Raw genomic sequence first — 18,307 nt, 5'->3', positions numbered from 1 at the left:
CCCAAATCCCAGAGTCCTCTGCACAGGGAGAGGCCTCAGCACTCTTGTTGCTGGAAAAGTAGAGATTTGGCACCATTAGCAAGTCACAGAGAGGACGGAAAACAAAACCAGGACAGGGTTAGTGGGGAGGAAGTATCTTCTCACATCCATTCACCACCTATGGAGTCTGGTGACCTTAGAAATGAGGCAGCCACAGAACAAAATGGCCAAATCTCGGGCAGGGCGAGGAGGAAGAAGGGGAAATTGGGAAAAATAAAGCGTACTGAGCACTAACCATACACTGGTGCTCTACAAACATGGCCTCATTCAGTCTTCACAGTGTCCCCAATCGAGAATGGAGGGACTGCTGGAAACCTACAATCAAAACAAGAGCAGCCTCTTCTGCTTCCTAGGGGAGGGGCAGAGTTCTTCTCGTGGACATGGAACTCATGGTTTTGAAAGGCAAGGCGCCAGCTAGCCAGGATGGAAGAAGGTCTCTATCAAGAAAAACCCAGACATTCCACCCACCACCCCAACCCAGAAGCCCCAGAGACAGGAAGCCAGGGGACAGCAGAGACAGAGACGGGAAATGAGAAACAGAGACAGAGACAGGAAAGGTCTCCCCAGGGAGAGCACAGTTCTAACGCCAGGGTGGCAGCGTGGTGGGCTAGACTGAGGAGGAAGGCAGTGAGCAACGGGTTCCCCTTGCTGGGATGACAAGGAAACTCAGGAAGAGAAGCGCTGATTGCCGGGGCTGCTGCTTTGTTATCCCCAGACCTTTGGCAATGCTCCCGCATGCAATCGGCATCAGTGGAGAATGCTACTCTGGATCCCAGAGCCACTGGCATGAAAGACCTAAGGCAACCCAGGGCAGAGCTAGGAGGAGGCCTGTGGAGCAGGAGGTGGAAGATAGCTGGGCAGCCACCCCAGGGCCCCCAGACACCATAGGAAGGAGGAGATTTGGGATTTCCCATAGGACTGTGATGAACAAGTGTTATTTTATTTGAGTGTTTTATGAAAGAGAGACCCGAGATGTTGAAGGGCTCAGCCACACCACTACAGGGAAGGTATTACCTCCATTCCATAGGAAAGTAAACCACAGAACATTTGCACAGGCTACCTGAGACCACAGTTGCCGAGGAGCAAATGTGGAATTTGCACCCAGGTCTGAGCTGAGCCCAAGCTCATGCCCCTTCTGTCCACCAGTCTTCCCCTGAAAGGGGTGTGAACTCATCTCCTTTTCAAGGCCTTGGCAATCGGAAGGGCTCAGCTGGTACTCAGCAACTCCAATGAGCTGGTCTACGCCCATCGAAAAGACACCAATGACATCACCCTCAGCAAAAGGAGGCCTAGAATGAGGAAGGCAATGTGGCTGCTTCGTGCCCTCTACCTAATTCCTATATTTTCAAGAGCCCAGGCCTGGGGCCCACATGAATGATTGACTCCTTGGTACAAGAGGGTATTCAGACTATAAGCCTGACTTTGCAAGCAAAAGTGGAAGGGAGCAAATCAATTTACCTATAAAGTCTTGAACCCATGGTGACCCAACAGAGCAACAGCCCATCTTTTCTCCAATTTGTGCATCTTGATGGTGGGATGGGGTAGCTGGCTGAAACATCATAGTTTAGCAAGACAGGTGGTGGCCTTACAATTAAAATAGCTTTTCAATAATTATCAACTAGTGAACATGGGCTGGGAGGATGTACATATTGGGAGAAAGGACACACCGCGTCACCTGCTCCTGGCCGACATGGAGGACTGACCCCCAGGCAGTGCCTTTTGGCAGCTCTTCTGTGCTTGAGGGAGAGGCTCCTGTCCACAGATCTCTGTGCCCATCACTAGATTCTCTGAGTCACACCCAAGAACCCTGGACACCTCAGTGCTATGCAGAGGGAGGACAGTCGCTTAGACCTGGTGGCCAGGAAGATAAGGTAGCAAGTGTGACAACTTCCCCCAAAGACATCAAAGCCCCACACATTCATAACAGAAGCTACGGGGCAGTTCCTGGGGCTCAAGCACTGCCACCCTTCTATCTTAAAGGTCATTTCCTAAGATGCTGAGTGCCAACCCTGTAGCCTAATGGGTTAATCATATGCAAAGCCCACCTGGTCCTTTTAAGAACCAAGCAGTGTGTAATGCAATGTTGTTTGCAACAGCAAAATCTCTGAAAACCGCCAAGGCCATGACCATCTGGCCAGTCAGCTGTCACAGTTCTTAACTCACATGTTTTTATTGTTAAAACTTTATCTTCAGAAGCTCTCCCCAGGTTCTGATAAGCATATATATTCAGTGCAAAATGGACAAGTCCATTCAACCTTAGAAAAGAGGACTTTCTTTTACTGTTTTTTATTAATAGCAATCAAATTATTTTTATTTATTGATTTATTTAAAGGTGTGTGTGTGTGTGTGTGTGTGTGTGTGTGTGTGTGTGTGACAGGGTCTCACTCTATCACCCAGGCTGGAGTACAGTGCTGTGATCTTGGCTCACTGCAAACTTGCCTCCTGGGCTCAAGTGATTCTTGTGCCTCAGCCTTCCAAGTAGCTGGTATTACAGGCACGCACGACCATGCCAGGATAATTTCAGTAATTTTAGTAGAGACAGGATTTCATCATGTTGGCCAAGCTGGTCTCGAACTCCTGACTTCAAGTGACCCACCCACCTCAGCCCCCCAAAAGTGCTGGGATGACAGGCATAAGCCACTGCACCCTGCCAAAGTATTTAACTGTGGAAAACTATACATAACGTAAAAGTGACCATCTTGACCACTTTTCCAGAGTATAGTGCATAGTGATGAGTACATGCACCTTGCTGTGCAGCCACCAGTCATCTCCAGAATGTTTTCATTTTGCAAAACTGACAGTCTGTACCCATTCAACAACTCTCCATTTTCTTTTATTTTTGAGCTTTAAAAATCCTATTAATAGAACATGGTATATGGTAACTCACTTTCCAGCTCAAAAATTTCTGGAAACATTATGCATAGAGTCTTAAAAAGCACCAGCACCCTCCTCCACCCCACCAGAGAGTTCACAGGAAACCAGTGCAGGAAGAAAGGGACAGAGCAAAGAGACGCAGAAGCAAAGGTAAATGAATGTTTCATGAGAAAGAGGCCTGGGAAGTGCAGACTCAGGGAGGCAGCATTACAACCATGAGATCACCTTGGGTCATCCCCGGCTCTGGCCTTATTAACTTTTACAAAGGAATCTTCCCAGCACCAGGGCGATCAGCAAGACTCATTTTGGGACCCTGAGCCACCCTCTCAGTGGATATGACCCCACCAGGCAGCATGCGTGAACAGCCGCTCCCCTCTGAGCAAACTGCTAAGTAACTTCTGGAAAAAAAAAAATCATCCTCAGTGTTTGCGGGGTGGAAAATAGAATCATTCTGAGAGCATACTTTAATTCAGATTTCACAATGTAACCCTGAATTTGTGAGTGTTTAAAGGACCTCCGGGGCCCATCTTCAAACAGACACACACCAAGAATAACTTCACAGGGAAATATTTATTTCATGAGACTCTTGCAGGCTGTCCTTTGCCCTTTGCCAACAACAGATGAATTCCTACCCACAGAGAAAAGCCACAGCCCTAATTTTGCAAGCAGGCAGGCCAAGACTATGCTGAGCAGAATGGGAGAATAAGACTCCTGGGCTGGCATCAAGAGGGCCAGAGCCCATAAATGCCTCTCTGAAGATACCTGTGCCCACAGTCACCCTGTGCTGGAGAGCCCAGCAGGTCTAGCATGCTGGGACCAGTCCTGAGGCAGTTCTGCACCGGCCTGCCATAGAAGGAGGCCCACATCCATGATCATGTAAGTGGGGGAGGGAGCAGGGGCATCCTGAAGACGCTTCCAGTTCACTGACGTGCCCAGGTCCTTGGCCCCTCTCACCCCAAGAATGGGGAAAGGGGCCATGGAGGCACGGTGAGCTTACCATTCAAATAAATATCGTGGACTCAGAGAGTTTTGCAGAGAGCAATTTATTAGACAGAAAAAGAGAGAGAGAGAGAGAGAGACAGAGAGAGAGAGAGAGAGGCGCAAGAGAGAGAGCTCCCACACTCCCATGAGAGGGGATCCAAAGGAGGAATCTGTATAGGTAAGGAGAAGCTGTATTTTAACCTTGAAGTTATTCTTGCCCCATTCATGTTCTCGTCCAATGAGAGGAGTTCTTTCAAACTTCCTCTGGAGTGATTGATCTTTGACTTTGATACTGGATTGGCTATTTGGTCCCCAACAGACCCCCCTCCTCCCAGAGCTTTCGGCAGGCCTTTTGAACAAAGACTCTCTCCTGGATTTCTCTACTTAGCCGGAAAGTCAGACAAAGAACTTTACATTTGAAACCCCTCTGGTTCCCAGATGGAGGCAAAACCACGCCCCTCGTGGACCCGGAAAGAGGTTTTTTTTTTCTTAACACAGTCCTGCAATCCGCCAGGACTTCAACATCTCTCTGCATCTGCCTTGAAACTGGGCACAGTCTTCCTACTTATCATAATCTAATTATCATAATTTAATTTTAGGAAATAACTGTGGACACACACAAAAGAAAGGCAGAGAAACAAGAATGTTCTCTGTAGGATTGTTTACGGAATCCAGTGATTGGAAGCAACTGAATTTCCAACTGTCTGCGGCAGATTGAAAACAGGGGATTTTGTCCACAGGCTAGGGGAGAAGCTTCCCAAAGACAAATAGTCTCTAATGGTTTTGATGACATGAAAAAGGATTCACAATTGAATAAGTACGCATAAATATAAAACAAAAGTATGTCCAGTGTGAGGGTAAGCAGGTAGGTAGATAGATCTGTCTTTCTCGCCAGTATGAAGTTTGTATTCTAAAAATCTGTGGTTGGCTAGAAAGATCATGAATATTATGGGATTGGGAGAAAAACAATTAAATGACCTCCAATATGCTTCAAAAATACTGTAAGTGTAAGTTCATTTATTGTATTTGCATTAAATGGAGTAAGCCCCTGGAGAGGGAGTTACTATAGAAATAGCATCAGAGCTGGTACCCTGCCTGAGGCAGTGCTGGGAGGGACTGAGAATCCCACAGGTAGCCAGGCCCATACCTCATACTGGCCAGGAGTGGGAAGGCCTCACTGGAGAGTTCGGGGGATGAGTGACAACTGTAACTCATGTCCCCATGGCCTGGGTGAACTGCTGAGTCTGTATGGCAGACTATAGCAGAGTGACAGATGAATAGAGTATGCATATACAAGTATTTTGCCTGTCAGTGAGGCTAGGGGACTGCTGGCAGCAGCACCAGCAGTAGCCTCGATAAGCCAGTGATGCTCACATTTATTTAGTACAGATTTAATGACAAAGGCCTACAGCAAACACCATTTGTGGGTAATTAACTTTGTCGGACCCCCCCCCCGAAGTAGAGGGAAGTCTTGCCTGTGGATGATCAAAGGTTGATTTCTGGAGAAATAGGTAAACAAACTTATCTAGATAAATTCCTTTGCACTCCCTTGTCATCTGCCCTTTGCCATTAGCTCAAGGTAAGAGGATTAGGCTGCCTTCAGCAATAACCCTTTCCTGAAGCTTTTGCAAAAACTCCCAGCCTTCCAAGAAGGTTTGTGTCTTTCCTATAATTTTTCCCACCACCCTGACTGATCTCCTACAGTGGACTGTGAGTGGACAGGGACATGAAAGTTCCTATAGGCCCCATGAGGTCATGAGGCCCTGCAGGGGTGATCTCAGGCCAGCCACTTTCCCTGGAGATGTGTGGTCAGGATGAAGAGGCTGCAGCCTGCAGGCTCCATCATGGCCCAAGCTTGGAACCCCTGAAAGGCCAGGACAGGGAAGCCTGTCCAGAGAAGACATTACCAAGGAGGCAGGTGGCACACATGAATTCAAACCCCCCTTTTTTCAAGCCACCCTGAGGCTACCCCCAAATATCATCATGTGAAAATAAGGCAGGTAGAATACTACCTGAGTAAGCCTTTACCCGAAGACACAGGCTTCCAAGAGGAGCTACTTAATCAGAAAAAGACCATGTCAATGGTTTAGAATGAACTTCTACCACCTCCTACCCCACCGCCACTACCCAGTGTAATGGGATCTGCCAATGACAAATAAATGTGTTCTCTCAAATTTCTACATTTTTTTTGCTCACTTCTGAGTTGTACACATTATCTTAAAATAATAACAGGCAAAACTGTACTTGGTGAGGGACTTCATAGCCCAATTGTTCACTGTGGGCTTATGGGAAATTTTTACTCATTTTCTTTTTGGTTTACCTATGTTTTCTAAATATTCTACAATAGACATGTATTTTTTTTACACAAGTAAACAATTGCTTGGTTCATTATTACTTTTTATTATTTTGAGACAAGGTTTCACTCCATCACCCAGGCTAGAGTACAGTGGCACGATTTCAGCTTACTGCAGCCTTGACCTCCTGGGCTCAGGCGATCCTCCTGCCTCAGCCTCCCAAGTAGCTGGGATTACTGGCTCACTCCACCATGCCTGGGTAATTTTTAAATTTTATTATTTATTTATTTTTATTTTTGTGGACATAGGCTCTCCCTTTGTGGCCCAGGGTGGTCTTGAACTTCCAGCCTCAAGTGATCCTCTCTCTTCAGCCTCCCAAAATGTTGGGATTACAGGCATGAGCTACTGTGCCTGGCCTGCTTAGTTTATCTTTATTTGCCTTGGCTGGGCATCTGTTTTCCATCAGTGCTCCCACCCTGCAGGGAGCACAGGAAGGTGAACTCACCTGGCAGCGGGCAGCCCAGGATCTCCATTCTCATGCAGATGCTCCCATTATCAAACCAGGACTGCGGGTTCACGCGGATGTAGCGGGCCACCATGGGGACGGGCAGCTCATTAAGAATGGGGATCTCCTTCTCACTGTTTCCTTGAAATATCTATTTATGCTCAAGGGAGAAAAGGAAAATCTTTTAGTGCTTAATTACCAAGGGATAAAGAGTCAGAATTCATTCATTCAACAAGACCTTACTGAGGAAAACCTAATGTGTGCTGGGCACTGAAGAGAAAATAATAAATGACTCAGGCCTAGATCCTGCCCTCAGAGCCTCCATCTAGTTGGTATGGTGGGAGGGGGGCTCTGGTAATTATACACTGTAGGAAAAATCTATTGGTATCATGGCAAAGGGACAGCTAGAGAGCTTTGGGATTTCAGAAGATGGAGAGGACCAAGTAAAGTTTTGGGGAAGAGGGGTGGTTTGAACTGGCATTGAAGGAAAGCTATGTAGATCTATAGGGGTTAGAGGGTATCCAGAGAAAATGGACAATGAGTTCAGAAGCCTGAACATGGGATTCATAGGCAGAAGAGCAGCTGGTTCACTTTTACAAGGACACAGGACTTTGTGTAAGGGATAAGAATGAGAAATAAGGTTGAAAAAAAGAGGCCACAGTCAGACAAGTCAGACTGTGTAAGACATTGGATACCATGCTAGGAATATGCACTTGAGAATCTGAGGAACACAGTGACAGGATCAGGACTGACTAAGCTGGAGCTAATCATGGAACTAAAAGGCCAAGGTCATGAAATGAAGTTAGGAAACTCTTAAGAACAGCTGCAAGGGGCCCCAGCATGCCTTATGCATGCAACCTCCAGGGCTAACTTGCAAATTACATAAGAGGCTGCATCCCTCCAGTTCCCTGATGGGAGTAAATAAAGGCTGAATTTTATATTAGCTGTAAATGTGTGTCACTTGCTGCTGGGCTTCAGGGCATGGGAGGGGGGGTCTCTGTCCATAAAACTCTCATGGTAGGTTTGAGTTGACACAAAATCCACAAATCTTCAAGGAATTAATCATACATTGCCCCTTTGCAGAATCCCACCCAGCCAGGCAGCAAAGGCACGGTTAGATGGAGGAAGAGACTCACCATGTCTCCAGATCCATTCTTCACAGTGACCCACGTATGGCTGTCATTGCTCACCATGACCTTATAGGATGTCACCCAGTCACTCCTATGGGAAAATAAAACATCATTAGGACTACACACTTTAAAATGTTTATTCTTTCATGAAGAGGCTTAGGGGTGAGGAGAGCAGGTGCCAGAGGTAGACAGCACTGGGTCAAACCGTGGCTCCAGAACATTTACAGTTCTGTGACCTCGGCCAGGCAACTAACTGACCCATCTATGCCACTATTTATTCATCCATAGTATGGGAATCATAAAAGCATCAACCTTAAAGAAGTAATGTAAACCTTAATTTAATGCGCTTTAATCACTTAGAACAAGGCCTAGCCCCTAGTAATCACTAACTGTTGATCACACACATAAAGATATACAAATGTGTATGTATCTTTTTGCATTGAACACCTACATCACACCCAAGAAGCTGAATGGAAAAATAATCTCAGTAAAGTTTGCAAACTGGCCTAAAAATTTTGATTGAGAAGTTGATTTGGGAATGCAACAAATGAGATCTTACCAATCATAAAAATAAAATGTTGAGTCTCTAAGAGATACTGGGTTTCCCCTTGACTGTCACAGCCACACAGACAATCCCCACCCCAGAAAGAATCAAGTCATGGCTGGACCCAAAGCCATACCCTGATCATCTCACTCGACTGCACAGAATTTTGGGGGAGGGGGTAGAATAGTCATAATTTAACTTTCCAGAGCAGAGGCCAACGTGATAGACTTGCCAAGAAAAGTGACCTGCACGTTTTTTTTCTCTCTGCCTCATTTGTTTATAAAATTAGTTGTTGAACAATATAGGGAAGTCTTCCTGAGTACCCCCACTTTTAATTTTTAAAATATTGGAACTAAGCACCAACTTACCAGTTTTTTGTTTTGTTTTGTTTTTAGAAAATTCTGCCCATTGAAGTATGGAATCCTTTTCCTACTGTAGACCCTGCTTGCCCTCAGTATTCAGATCTATCCCAATAAGGTTTTAAGTTTCCTGTTTAAATTTATACTGCCCAGTAGAGTTTATTTTGAAAGAACAGCTGGTTCTATGATTCTGGTTCATCTGACTGACTTGTGAAAATGATTCTTAGGTGCTTTTCTACATGCTTGGAAACAAACCCTCACCTCACACTTTCTCTTCTCCTCTCTTGTTCCCACCAGCTCTGTCTGAATACCTACTAGAAGCCAGAATGGATCACAAACCACATTCCTCCTCTGATAGTCACCAGTTTGAGCCCAGGGCTGTGGAGAGAGGTGCATTAGCATTGCCTTAACAAGAAAAGCAGCTCAGCCACAGCTCTTTCCTTTGCCCTGGAAAATTATCAACACCCAGAATAGCAACCTGTTTCTAACATTCAAATAATTTCCAAATGACTTGTAACTGCAGTTCCCTTTGCTGTCTGTTTTTCAACTGATAAAGCCTGAGGTTGATACAGCAAGAGTGACAAGAGAGGCAGGAGCTGTATCCTCCCGAGACAGATGCGATGAATGCAGAAAACGTCTCTGTCAAAAGAAGCACAAGACGATAAGAGGGGGGAAGAGAAAAAAATAAAAATAAGCCCTCCAAAGAAAAGGAGAGGGTGGGGGAAAAAAAGAAATGAAAGCCAAGTAATAATTCTCAAATTAAAAAAAAAAATAAGAATACAAATCCCAACTTAGGTTTGAATCGTAATTGTTTCTATGGCTCAGAACTATCTTCTGAACTGCAAAGCTACATCATATCCTCCTGCCTACTTGACCCCTCCACTTAATGTCTCCGTGACATCTCAAATTTAACTTGCCTTAAAAGAACAGATTCATGCCTTCCGCTCTACATGCTGACATGGCAGTCCACCAGAGGCCCTGCCCCAGGAAAGGGACTGCCATCCACAAAGAGAGGCCAAAATCCCAGTGTTACTCTGGGTGTCCCACCTTCTCTTCCTCCCTGATATGCTTTGGCTGTGTCCCCACCCAAATTTCATTTTGAATTGTAGCTCCCATAATCCCCATGTGTCATGGGAGGGACCCAGTGAGAGGTAATTAAATCATGGGGTGGGTTCATCCCATGTCATTCTCATGATAGTGAATACGTCTCAAAAGACCAGGTGGTTTTGTAAAGGGCAGTTCCCCTGCGCACAGTCTCTTGCCTGCCGCCATGTAAGACATGACTGCTCCTCTTTCACTTTCTGCCACGATTGTGAGGCCTCCCCAGCCATGCAAAACTGTGAGCCCATTAAATCTCCTATTCTTTATAAGTTACCTAGTCTCAGGCATTTCTCCATAGCAGTATGAAGATGGACTAATACCTTCCCCTATATTGAATCTATCACCAAGTTCTGTCAATTTTAACCCCCACATTTTTCAAGAATGTATCCAACTCTCTCCACCTCCCTGCCACCACCCCAGTTCACTCTCTCAGGTCCCTGGCATCTAAATTGCTCCCCCATCTATCTTGCAGTCAAGAGTTTACTTTTCCAATGAAATATTATCATATCATCCCTGCTTAAAATAGCTCTTATTTTAAGTAGTCTTATATTAAGTATTATGCTATCTTAGTATTAACAAAATCCTCATCACGTTCTATGAGAACCTTGCTTGCCTTGCGTTTTCTGTGTTCTTTCTTTGCATTCCTGATACTCTTTATATCCTCTCTTGCCACAGGGCCTTTGCACATACTGTTGCATCTGTATGAACTCCTCTTGTTCTCTCCTCCTCTGTCTTTAAATTATTCAGACTGCAAACCAAATTTTAAAAAGCCCATCCTAATCCTTCAGTCTAGCCAATTTCTTTTCTTATATGCTTTCTGTCATAGTTTAATTCAGTTTTTAATTTCATACTCCTTTCTGGAATTACCTGATACTGTCATTATCTCCCACTGAAGTATAAGCATCTCACAGATGGAAGAAAGAAGGCCCATGGCACTTGGAGGACAGAAAGGATGCTCGTGCCCCAGGAGAGCAGAGGAAGGGACAGGAGAGCAGGGCCAGGGCATGGTGGGCTTTTAGGCCATTTGATAGGAGAGGAACTTCCTCTGTCAGGCAGTAGGGAGCTACGTCTCTTGAAGTTCACCAAGGGTGGTCAAAGTGCCCAAAGGCCAATTAGAAAGTCTCCTCTGCTTCCAAAAATTCTACCATAATAGAATGCTTGCCAATCAGAGGCTCTTTGTTTTTTGCTGTTTGGAAACTAGCTCCCCTTTCTACCACCTTTGAACTGCTGATGAAATAAGCATGATCATAGATGGGTCCTCTTGTCATAGGTTGATGAAGCCTCTGTTCATTTTGTTTCAGATTTACTTTCATCTTTGACAATTCTTATCATTGCTTATAATTATGCTTTATTCATTCTCACTCCTTTCTACTATTCTACTCTGAGAGTAAACACCACAATTTATTTATCAATTTTATTGCTAATGGGCATTTGAGTAGTTTCCAGCTTGGATTATTAGGAATAGTGCTTCTGTGAACATTCTTGCATGTATCTTTTAGTGAATTTATACAAAATTCTGTTTGGTGTATCATTAAGAGGAGAATTGCTAAGTCATAGGGTCAGAGGGTAGACATATGTTCATATACCTATGTTCAGCTGCAGTATTTTCCAAACTAATTATACCTGTTTGTATCCAGACCAGTAATAAATAAGAGTCTAGTTGTTCCACACTCTTATTGATACTTGATATCATCTTCCTTTTATATTTTAGCCATTCTTGATAGGTGTACCCTTTTATCTCATTGTTGATTTTATTTTAATTTACTTGGTGACTGATGAAGTTCAATATTTTGTGTGTTCACTGGGTATCTGAATACCATCTTTTAAGAAGTGCCTACTCAAGTTTTCCCCCTTTTTCAATTAAGTTGTCTATCTTTCTCACATTGATTTATAGAGCTCTTTATACATTCTAGATATGAGTTTCTATTGAGTATATGTATTACAAATATCTCCTCCAATTTTGTCTTCTTTTTCATCCTCCTTGTAGTATATATATTTTTTTGAGACAGGGAATTATTGCTCTGTCACCCAGATTGGAGTACAACGGCACAATTATGGTTCACTGCAGCCTCGACCTTCCAGGCTCAAGCAATCCATCCACCTGAACCTCCCAAGTAGCTGGGACCACAGGCATGCACCACCACACCAGGCTAATTTTTGTATTTGTGTGTGTGTGTGTGTGTGTGTGTGTGTGTGTGTGTGTGTGTNTGTGTGTGTGTGTGTGTGTGTGTGTGTGTGTGTGTGTGTGTGTGTCTGTGTGTCTGTGTGTGTGTGTGTAGAGATGGGGTTTTGCCACGTTGCCCAGGCTTGTCTCAAATGCCTGGGCTCAAATGATCTGCCCACCTTGGCCTCCCAAAGTGCTGGGATTACAGGTATGTGCCACCATGCCCAGCCTGTGGTATCTTTTGATGAGGAAAAATTCTTAATATAATCCAAACTTAGCTGGTTTTTTTCTCTATGGTTTTCAGTATTTTTGTTCTTTTCAATGCATTTTTGCCTACTCTAAGATAATAAAGACATTCACCGATGTTTTCTTCTAAAAAACTTTATTGCTTTACCTTTCACATTTAAGATCTGCAGTCCATTTGGAGTTGATTATCACATAGTGTAAGGTAGGAGTCAAAATACATGTTTTTCTATATGGGCTTCCAGCAGACCCAGAACCATTTATATGCTTTTTTACCTATTGCACCACAGTAGCAATTTGCTATAAACCATGTGACTGTATTTGTGTAGGTGTGTTTCTTGATGCTGTATTCTGTTCTTTTGGTCTATTTCTTATCTTACCCTAAATCTGTCTTATCTTAATCTCTATAGTTTTATAATACATCTTTATATCTGGTAGTATATGTTTTCCCACTTTGTTTTTGCTTTTCAAAGTTGCCTTCACTATTCTTAGATCTTTGCAGTCCTATATAAATTTTAAATTCAGCTTGTCAATTTCTAAAACAAAGCCTCTGGATTTTAATCGGGATGATATTGAATATATATACCAATTTTGGGGGAATTGACCTCTTTACAATATTAAATCTTTCCATCTATAAACATGGTATATCACCCTCTTTATTTAGGTCTTCCTTTATTTATCTTTTACTAGATTTATTCCTGGGTAGCTGATTTTTTAAATAACTTTACATGATATCATTTTAAATTTTACTTCCTCCTTATTTGTTGCTGGAATGTAGACACATAAATGCTTTTTGTATGTTGACTTTGTACCAAGCTACTTTGCTAATTTATTAATTAGGTCCAATAGTTTGTGGCTTCTTTTGGATGTTTTCATGAATATGATTATATCACAATGACAGTTCTGATCTTTGATTTCCAGTCATTAGGTTCTCTTATTTCTTTTCCTTGCCTTATTATACTGGCTAAGATGTTCTGTTCAATGCTGAAAGAAGTGAATAACAGACATACCTGTCTCATTCCTGAGATCCAAGGAAAGGTTTCTATATTTAACCACTGAGTAAGATGCTTCCTGCAGGACTTTTTCTACTTTTTTGTTTGTTTTTACTTTAATCTAGTATGAGTTTATCTTTTTCACCTAACAACAGAATCTGGATGTTTGATGCTGTTCGCACTTACTCAGCTAGTCGACTGTGTAAGAACTCATTTTTCATACTCATTATCTCCAAGTCCTAAGTGGAGGTTGCAAGAGGACTTGTTACACATTCATTTTACATGCTTGTCATCTCAGAGTTCTAGGAGGATATCCCTATGCATTCATTCCTCATACTTCAAGATGTTTTCATTTCATATGTATTGTCTTCAGGTCATAACACAGTTGCTTTAATTCTGTATCATGTCCACATTCAAAAATATTAAATCAATCATAAATATTATAAATTATAAATTTTTTAAAATGCCTTTTTTATTTCCTTCCTGGCGCATTAAGTTTGATTTACAGTTCTTTTTGTATAGCTTCTTGACATTACTGATTGTCAGTTTTTCTTCTTTTCTAATATAGCCTTTCAGGTTATAATGTTTCCTCTGAGCACTCTTTAGTTTCATGCCATAAATTTCGATAGGTCATATATTCTTTGTCATTTAGTTCAAAATATTAATTCTTATTGTGATCTATTCTTTGATTATGAACTATTTAGAAGTGTAATGTTTAAGGTCTAGTTACTGAACATTTTCCAGTTACTTTTTTATTACTGATTTCTAGTTTAATTCCATTGTGGACAGAGAACATACTTTAAATCATGTCAGCCCTTTGGCTTCTCTTGAGGTTTCATTTATGGCTCAGTATATGGTCACTTTTAGCAAATGTTCTATGTGCACTTGAAAAAAATATCAGCTCTGTAATTGTTGGATGCAATGTTCCATACAAATAATTTTGATCTTTCAAAATTGACCACTGCCAATATTAAAACTGGAAAAAAAATCACAGAATGATCAGGTTTTGATTATCCTAGTTTCTCTTTATTAACTTATTATATACTCACAATATTTTTTAAATTATTATCTTGAGATTACAACATACATCCTTGATTACCACAATCTTATTCAAATGATAATTTCTACTACTTCCATGGTAATGCTAGAACTTCACAACACTTCAAGTCCATTTACCTCTCCAGCTTTTGCATTATTTGGGAATTCATTTTCAATTCCATAATTATTTTAAATGTCATAAACCATTCTTACTATTGTTTTGTGTATTAAATGTTTATAAACCTACTCGTTTACCCCTTCTGGTATTCTTTATTAATTTTGCATTTCCCCATTTCCATCTGAGATCATTTTCTTTCTGCTTGAAGAGTAGCTTTTCTTATTTCTTTTAAACCAAGTGTGCCAACAGTACACTTTTTCTGTTTTTACTGCCTGAATATGGCTTCTTCATTTCATCTTCATTCTTGAATGATATCTTTGTTGGGAATTCTAGATTGACATTTATTTTCTTTCAGCATTTTAAAATTTTGATTTTATTGGCTTGTGAGGCATTGTTTTCCTATATAAAAACACATATGTTAAAACTACTGTTGTGGCATTAAGTAAATGTGCAATAAGAGAATGAGTAGAAAAATGAGGATACAAGATGGCCAAATAGGAACAGCTCCAGAGTGCAGCTCCCAGCAAAAACAACACAGAGAGTGAGTGCCCACTGCATTTCCAAACAAATTTTCACTACCCACAGACCAGGAGATTCCCAGGCAGAAAAGCGCCACAAGTTTTCAGCACAGCGGTTTCAGCTGGTGCCAGGTGGGTGCACAGAAACTCACACAAATCTGGGTGGCCATTTCAAATGGTATCTGGAATGCCTGGTAGACAGAGCCACCCATTCAACTGAAAGGGAAGGGGCAGAGACAGGGAGACAGGCAATCTGGCTCGGCAGGTACTACCCCCACAAAACAAGCAATCTGAAACACTCTAGACTGAGAGTTTCACAGCAAGTGCAGCTGAACCCAGGATGGTCCAGCTCAGTGGGAGGAATGGTGACCACCACTATGGAGGCAGTCTGTCACTACTGGGGCAGTTCACACAGCAGCTGGACAGAGTCTGTGGCAGCTCAGCAACACCTCTGCTGGCAGTCTGTGACTAGACTACTCCATACGGAGTAGGGCATCTATGAAAAAAGGCAGCAGTATGACAGAAACTTATAAATAAAGCCGACTTTCCTAGGACAGAGCACCTGGGAAAAGAGGCAGTTATGAGTTCCGCTGCGGCAGACTTAAAAGTACCTGCCCAGCAACTCTGCACAGAACAATGGAGCTCCCAGCATAGCACTTGAGCTCCTATAAGGGACAGACTGTCTCCTTATGTAGCTCCCCAACCCCCATATACCCAAAGAGACACCTCATAAAGGAGAGCTCAGGCCAACATCTGGCAGGTACCCTTCTGGGATGAAGATAACAGAAGAAGGAACTGCCAGCAATGCTTACTGTTCTGCAGCCCCTGTGGGTGATCCCCAGGTAAGCAGGGTCTGGAGTGGAACTCTAGTAGTCCTGCAGCAGAGGTGCCTGAATGTTAGAAGGAAAACTAAGAAACAGAAAGAAATAACTTCATCATCAACAAAAAGGACATCCACTCAGAAACTCCATCCGAAAGTCACCAACTACAAAGGCCACAGGTAGATAAAGCCACTAAGATGGGAAGAAACCAGTGCAAAAAAGGATGAAAACACCAAGAACCAGAACGCCTCTCCTCTTCCAAAGGATCACAACTCCTCACCAACTAGGGATCAAAGATGGATGGAGAATGAATCTGATGAATTGACAGAAACAGGCTTCAGAAGGTGAGTAATAACAAACTTCTCAGAGCTAAAAGAACCTGTGCTAACCCAATGCAAACAAACTAAGAACGTAGACAAAAAGGTTAGATGAGATGCTAACTAGAATAAACAGCTTAGAAAAGAATATAAATGACTTGATGGAGCTGAAAAACACAGCAAGAGAACTTTGAGAAGCATACACAAGTTTCAATAGCTGAATTGACCAAGCAGAAGAAAAGATATCAGAGATTGAAGATCAACTTAATGAAATAAAATGAGAAGGCAAGATTAGAGAAAAAAGTGAAAAGAAATAAACAAAGGCTCCAAGAAATATGAGATTATGGGAAAAGACCTAATCTACATTTGATAGGTGTAACTGAATTTGACAGAGAGAATGAATCCAAGGTGGAAAACACTCTTCAGGATATTATCCAGGAGAACGTCCCTAACCTAGCAAGGCAGGCCACCATTCAAGTCCAGGAAGTACAGAGAACACCACAAAGATATTCCTCAAGAAGAACAACCCCAAGGCACATAATCATCAGATTCACCAGGGTTGAAATGAAGGAAAAAATGCTAAGGGCAGCCAGAGAGAAAGGTCGGGTTACCCACAAAGGGAAGCCCCTCAGACAGTGGATCTCTCCGCAGAAACCCTACAAGCCATAAGAGAGTGAGGACCAATATTCGACATCCTTAAAGAAAAGAATTTTCAACCTAGAATTTCATACCCAGCCAAACTAAGCTTCATAAGCGAGAGAGAAGGAAAATCCTTTATGGACAAGCACATGCTGAGAGATTTCATCACCAACAGGCATGCCTTACAAGAGCTCCTGAAAGAAGGACTAAATAAGGAAAGGAACAACCAGTACCAGCCACTTCAAAAACATACGACACAACAACAACAACAAAAGTGCATCAACTAACAGGGAAAACATCCAGCTAGCATCAAAATGGCAAGATCAAATTCACATATAGCAATAGTAACCTTAAATGTAAATGGGCTAAATGTCTCAATCAAAAGACACAGACTGGCAAGTTGGATAAAAAGTCAAGACCCATCAGTGTGCTGTATTCAGGAAACTCATCTCACATGCAAGGATACACATAGGCTCAAAATAAAGGGATGGAGAAAGATTTATCAAGCAAATGGAGAGCAAAGAAAAGCAGGAGTTGCAATTCTCATCTCCGATAAAATAGACTTTAAACCAACAAAGATCAAAAGAGACAAAGAAGGGCATTACATAATGGTAAAAGGATCAGTGCATGAAGAAGACCTAACAATCCTAAATATATACGCACCCAATACAGAAGCACCCAGGTACCTAAAGCAAGTTCTTAAAGACCTACAAAGAGACTTAGACTCCCACACAATTATAGTGGGAGACTTTAACACTCCACTGTCAATATTAGACAGACAAACGAGACATAAAATTAAGGATATGCAGGACTTGAACTCAGATCTGGACTAAGCGGACCTAATACATATCTACAGAAATCTCCACCCCAAATGCACAGAATATACATTGTTTTCAGCACCACATCACACCTACTCTAAAACTGACCACATAATTGGAGGTAAATCACTCCTCAGCAAATGCAAAAGAACGGAAATCATAACAGTCTCTCAGACCACAGGGCAATCAAATTAGAACTCAGAATTAAGGACAACTCAGAACCACACAACTTCATGGAAACTAAACAACTGGCTCCTGAATGTTGACTGGATAAACAATGAGAAGAAGACAGAAATAAAGATGTTCTTTGAAACCAATGAGAATGAAGACACAACATACCAGAATCTCTGGGACACAATTAAAGCAATGTCTAGAGGGAAATTTATAGCAATAAATGCCCACATGAGAAGCGAGAAAAGATCTAAAATTGGAACACTATCATCAAAATTGAAAGAGCTAGAGGAGCAAGATGAAAAAAACCTCAAAAGCTAGCAGAAGACAAGAAATAACTAAGATCAGAGCTGAACCGAAGGAGATAGAGACACAAAAATCCCTTCAAAAAAATCAATAAATCCAGGAGGTGATTTTTTTGAAAAGATCAACAAAATAGACAGACCACTAGCCAGATTAATAAAAAAGAAAAGGGAGAAGAATCAAATAGAAGCAATAAAAACAATAAAGGAGATATCACTACTGATTCTACAGAAATACAGACTACAATTAGAGATTACTACAAACAACTACATGCACATAAACCAGTAAACTTGGAAGAAATGGATAAATTCCTGGACACTGGCACCCTACCAAGCATA

The 18,307-nt window shown here is 42.1% G+C and overlaps 1 protein-coding gene across 1 annotated transcript in view; it reads right to left on the bottom strand.

Moving 5' to 3' along the window:
* The window catches only part of CPXM2 (carboxypeptidase X, M14 family member 2), a 148,886-nt gene that overhangs the window by 44,656 nt on the left and 85,923 nt on the right, over positions 1-18,307 (bottom strand). The window contains exons 5-6 of the mRNA XM_017497876.2: positions 7,830-7,914; positions 6,694-6,844 (exon numbers count right to left, since the gene is read on the bottom strand). Coding sequence (XP_017353365.1) covers positions 6,694-6,844; positions 7,830-7,914 — 236 coding nt within the window. The remainder of the gene's footprint in view (positions 1-6,693; positions 6,845-7,829; positions 7,915-18,307) is intronic.

Source organism: Cebus imitator, unplaced genomic scaffold (assembly GCF_001604975.1).
Source record: "Cebus imitator isolate Cc_AM_T3 unplaced genomic scaffold, Cebus_imitator-1.0 Scaffold235, whole genome shotgun sequence".
In the NCBI taxonomy this organism is placed as follows: Eukaryota; Metazoa; Chordata; class Mammalia; order Primates; family Cebidae; genus Cebus; species Cebus imitator.
Note: the sequence above shows the minus strand (reverse complement) of the source record. Positions and strands in the feature narration are given on the sequence as shown.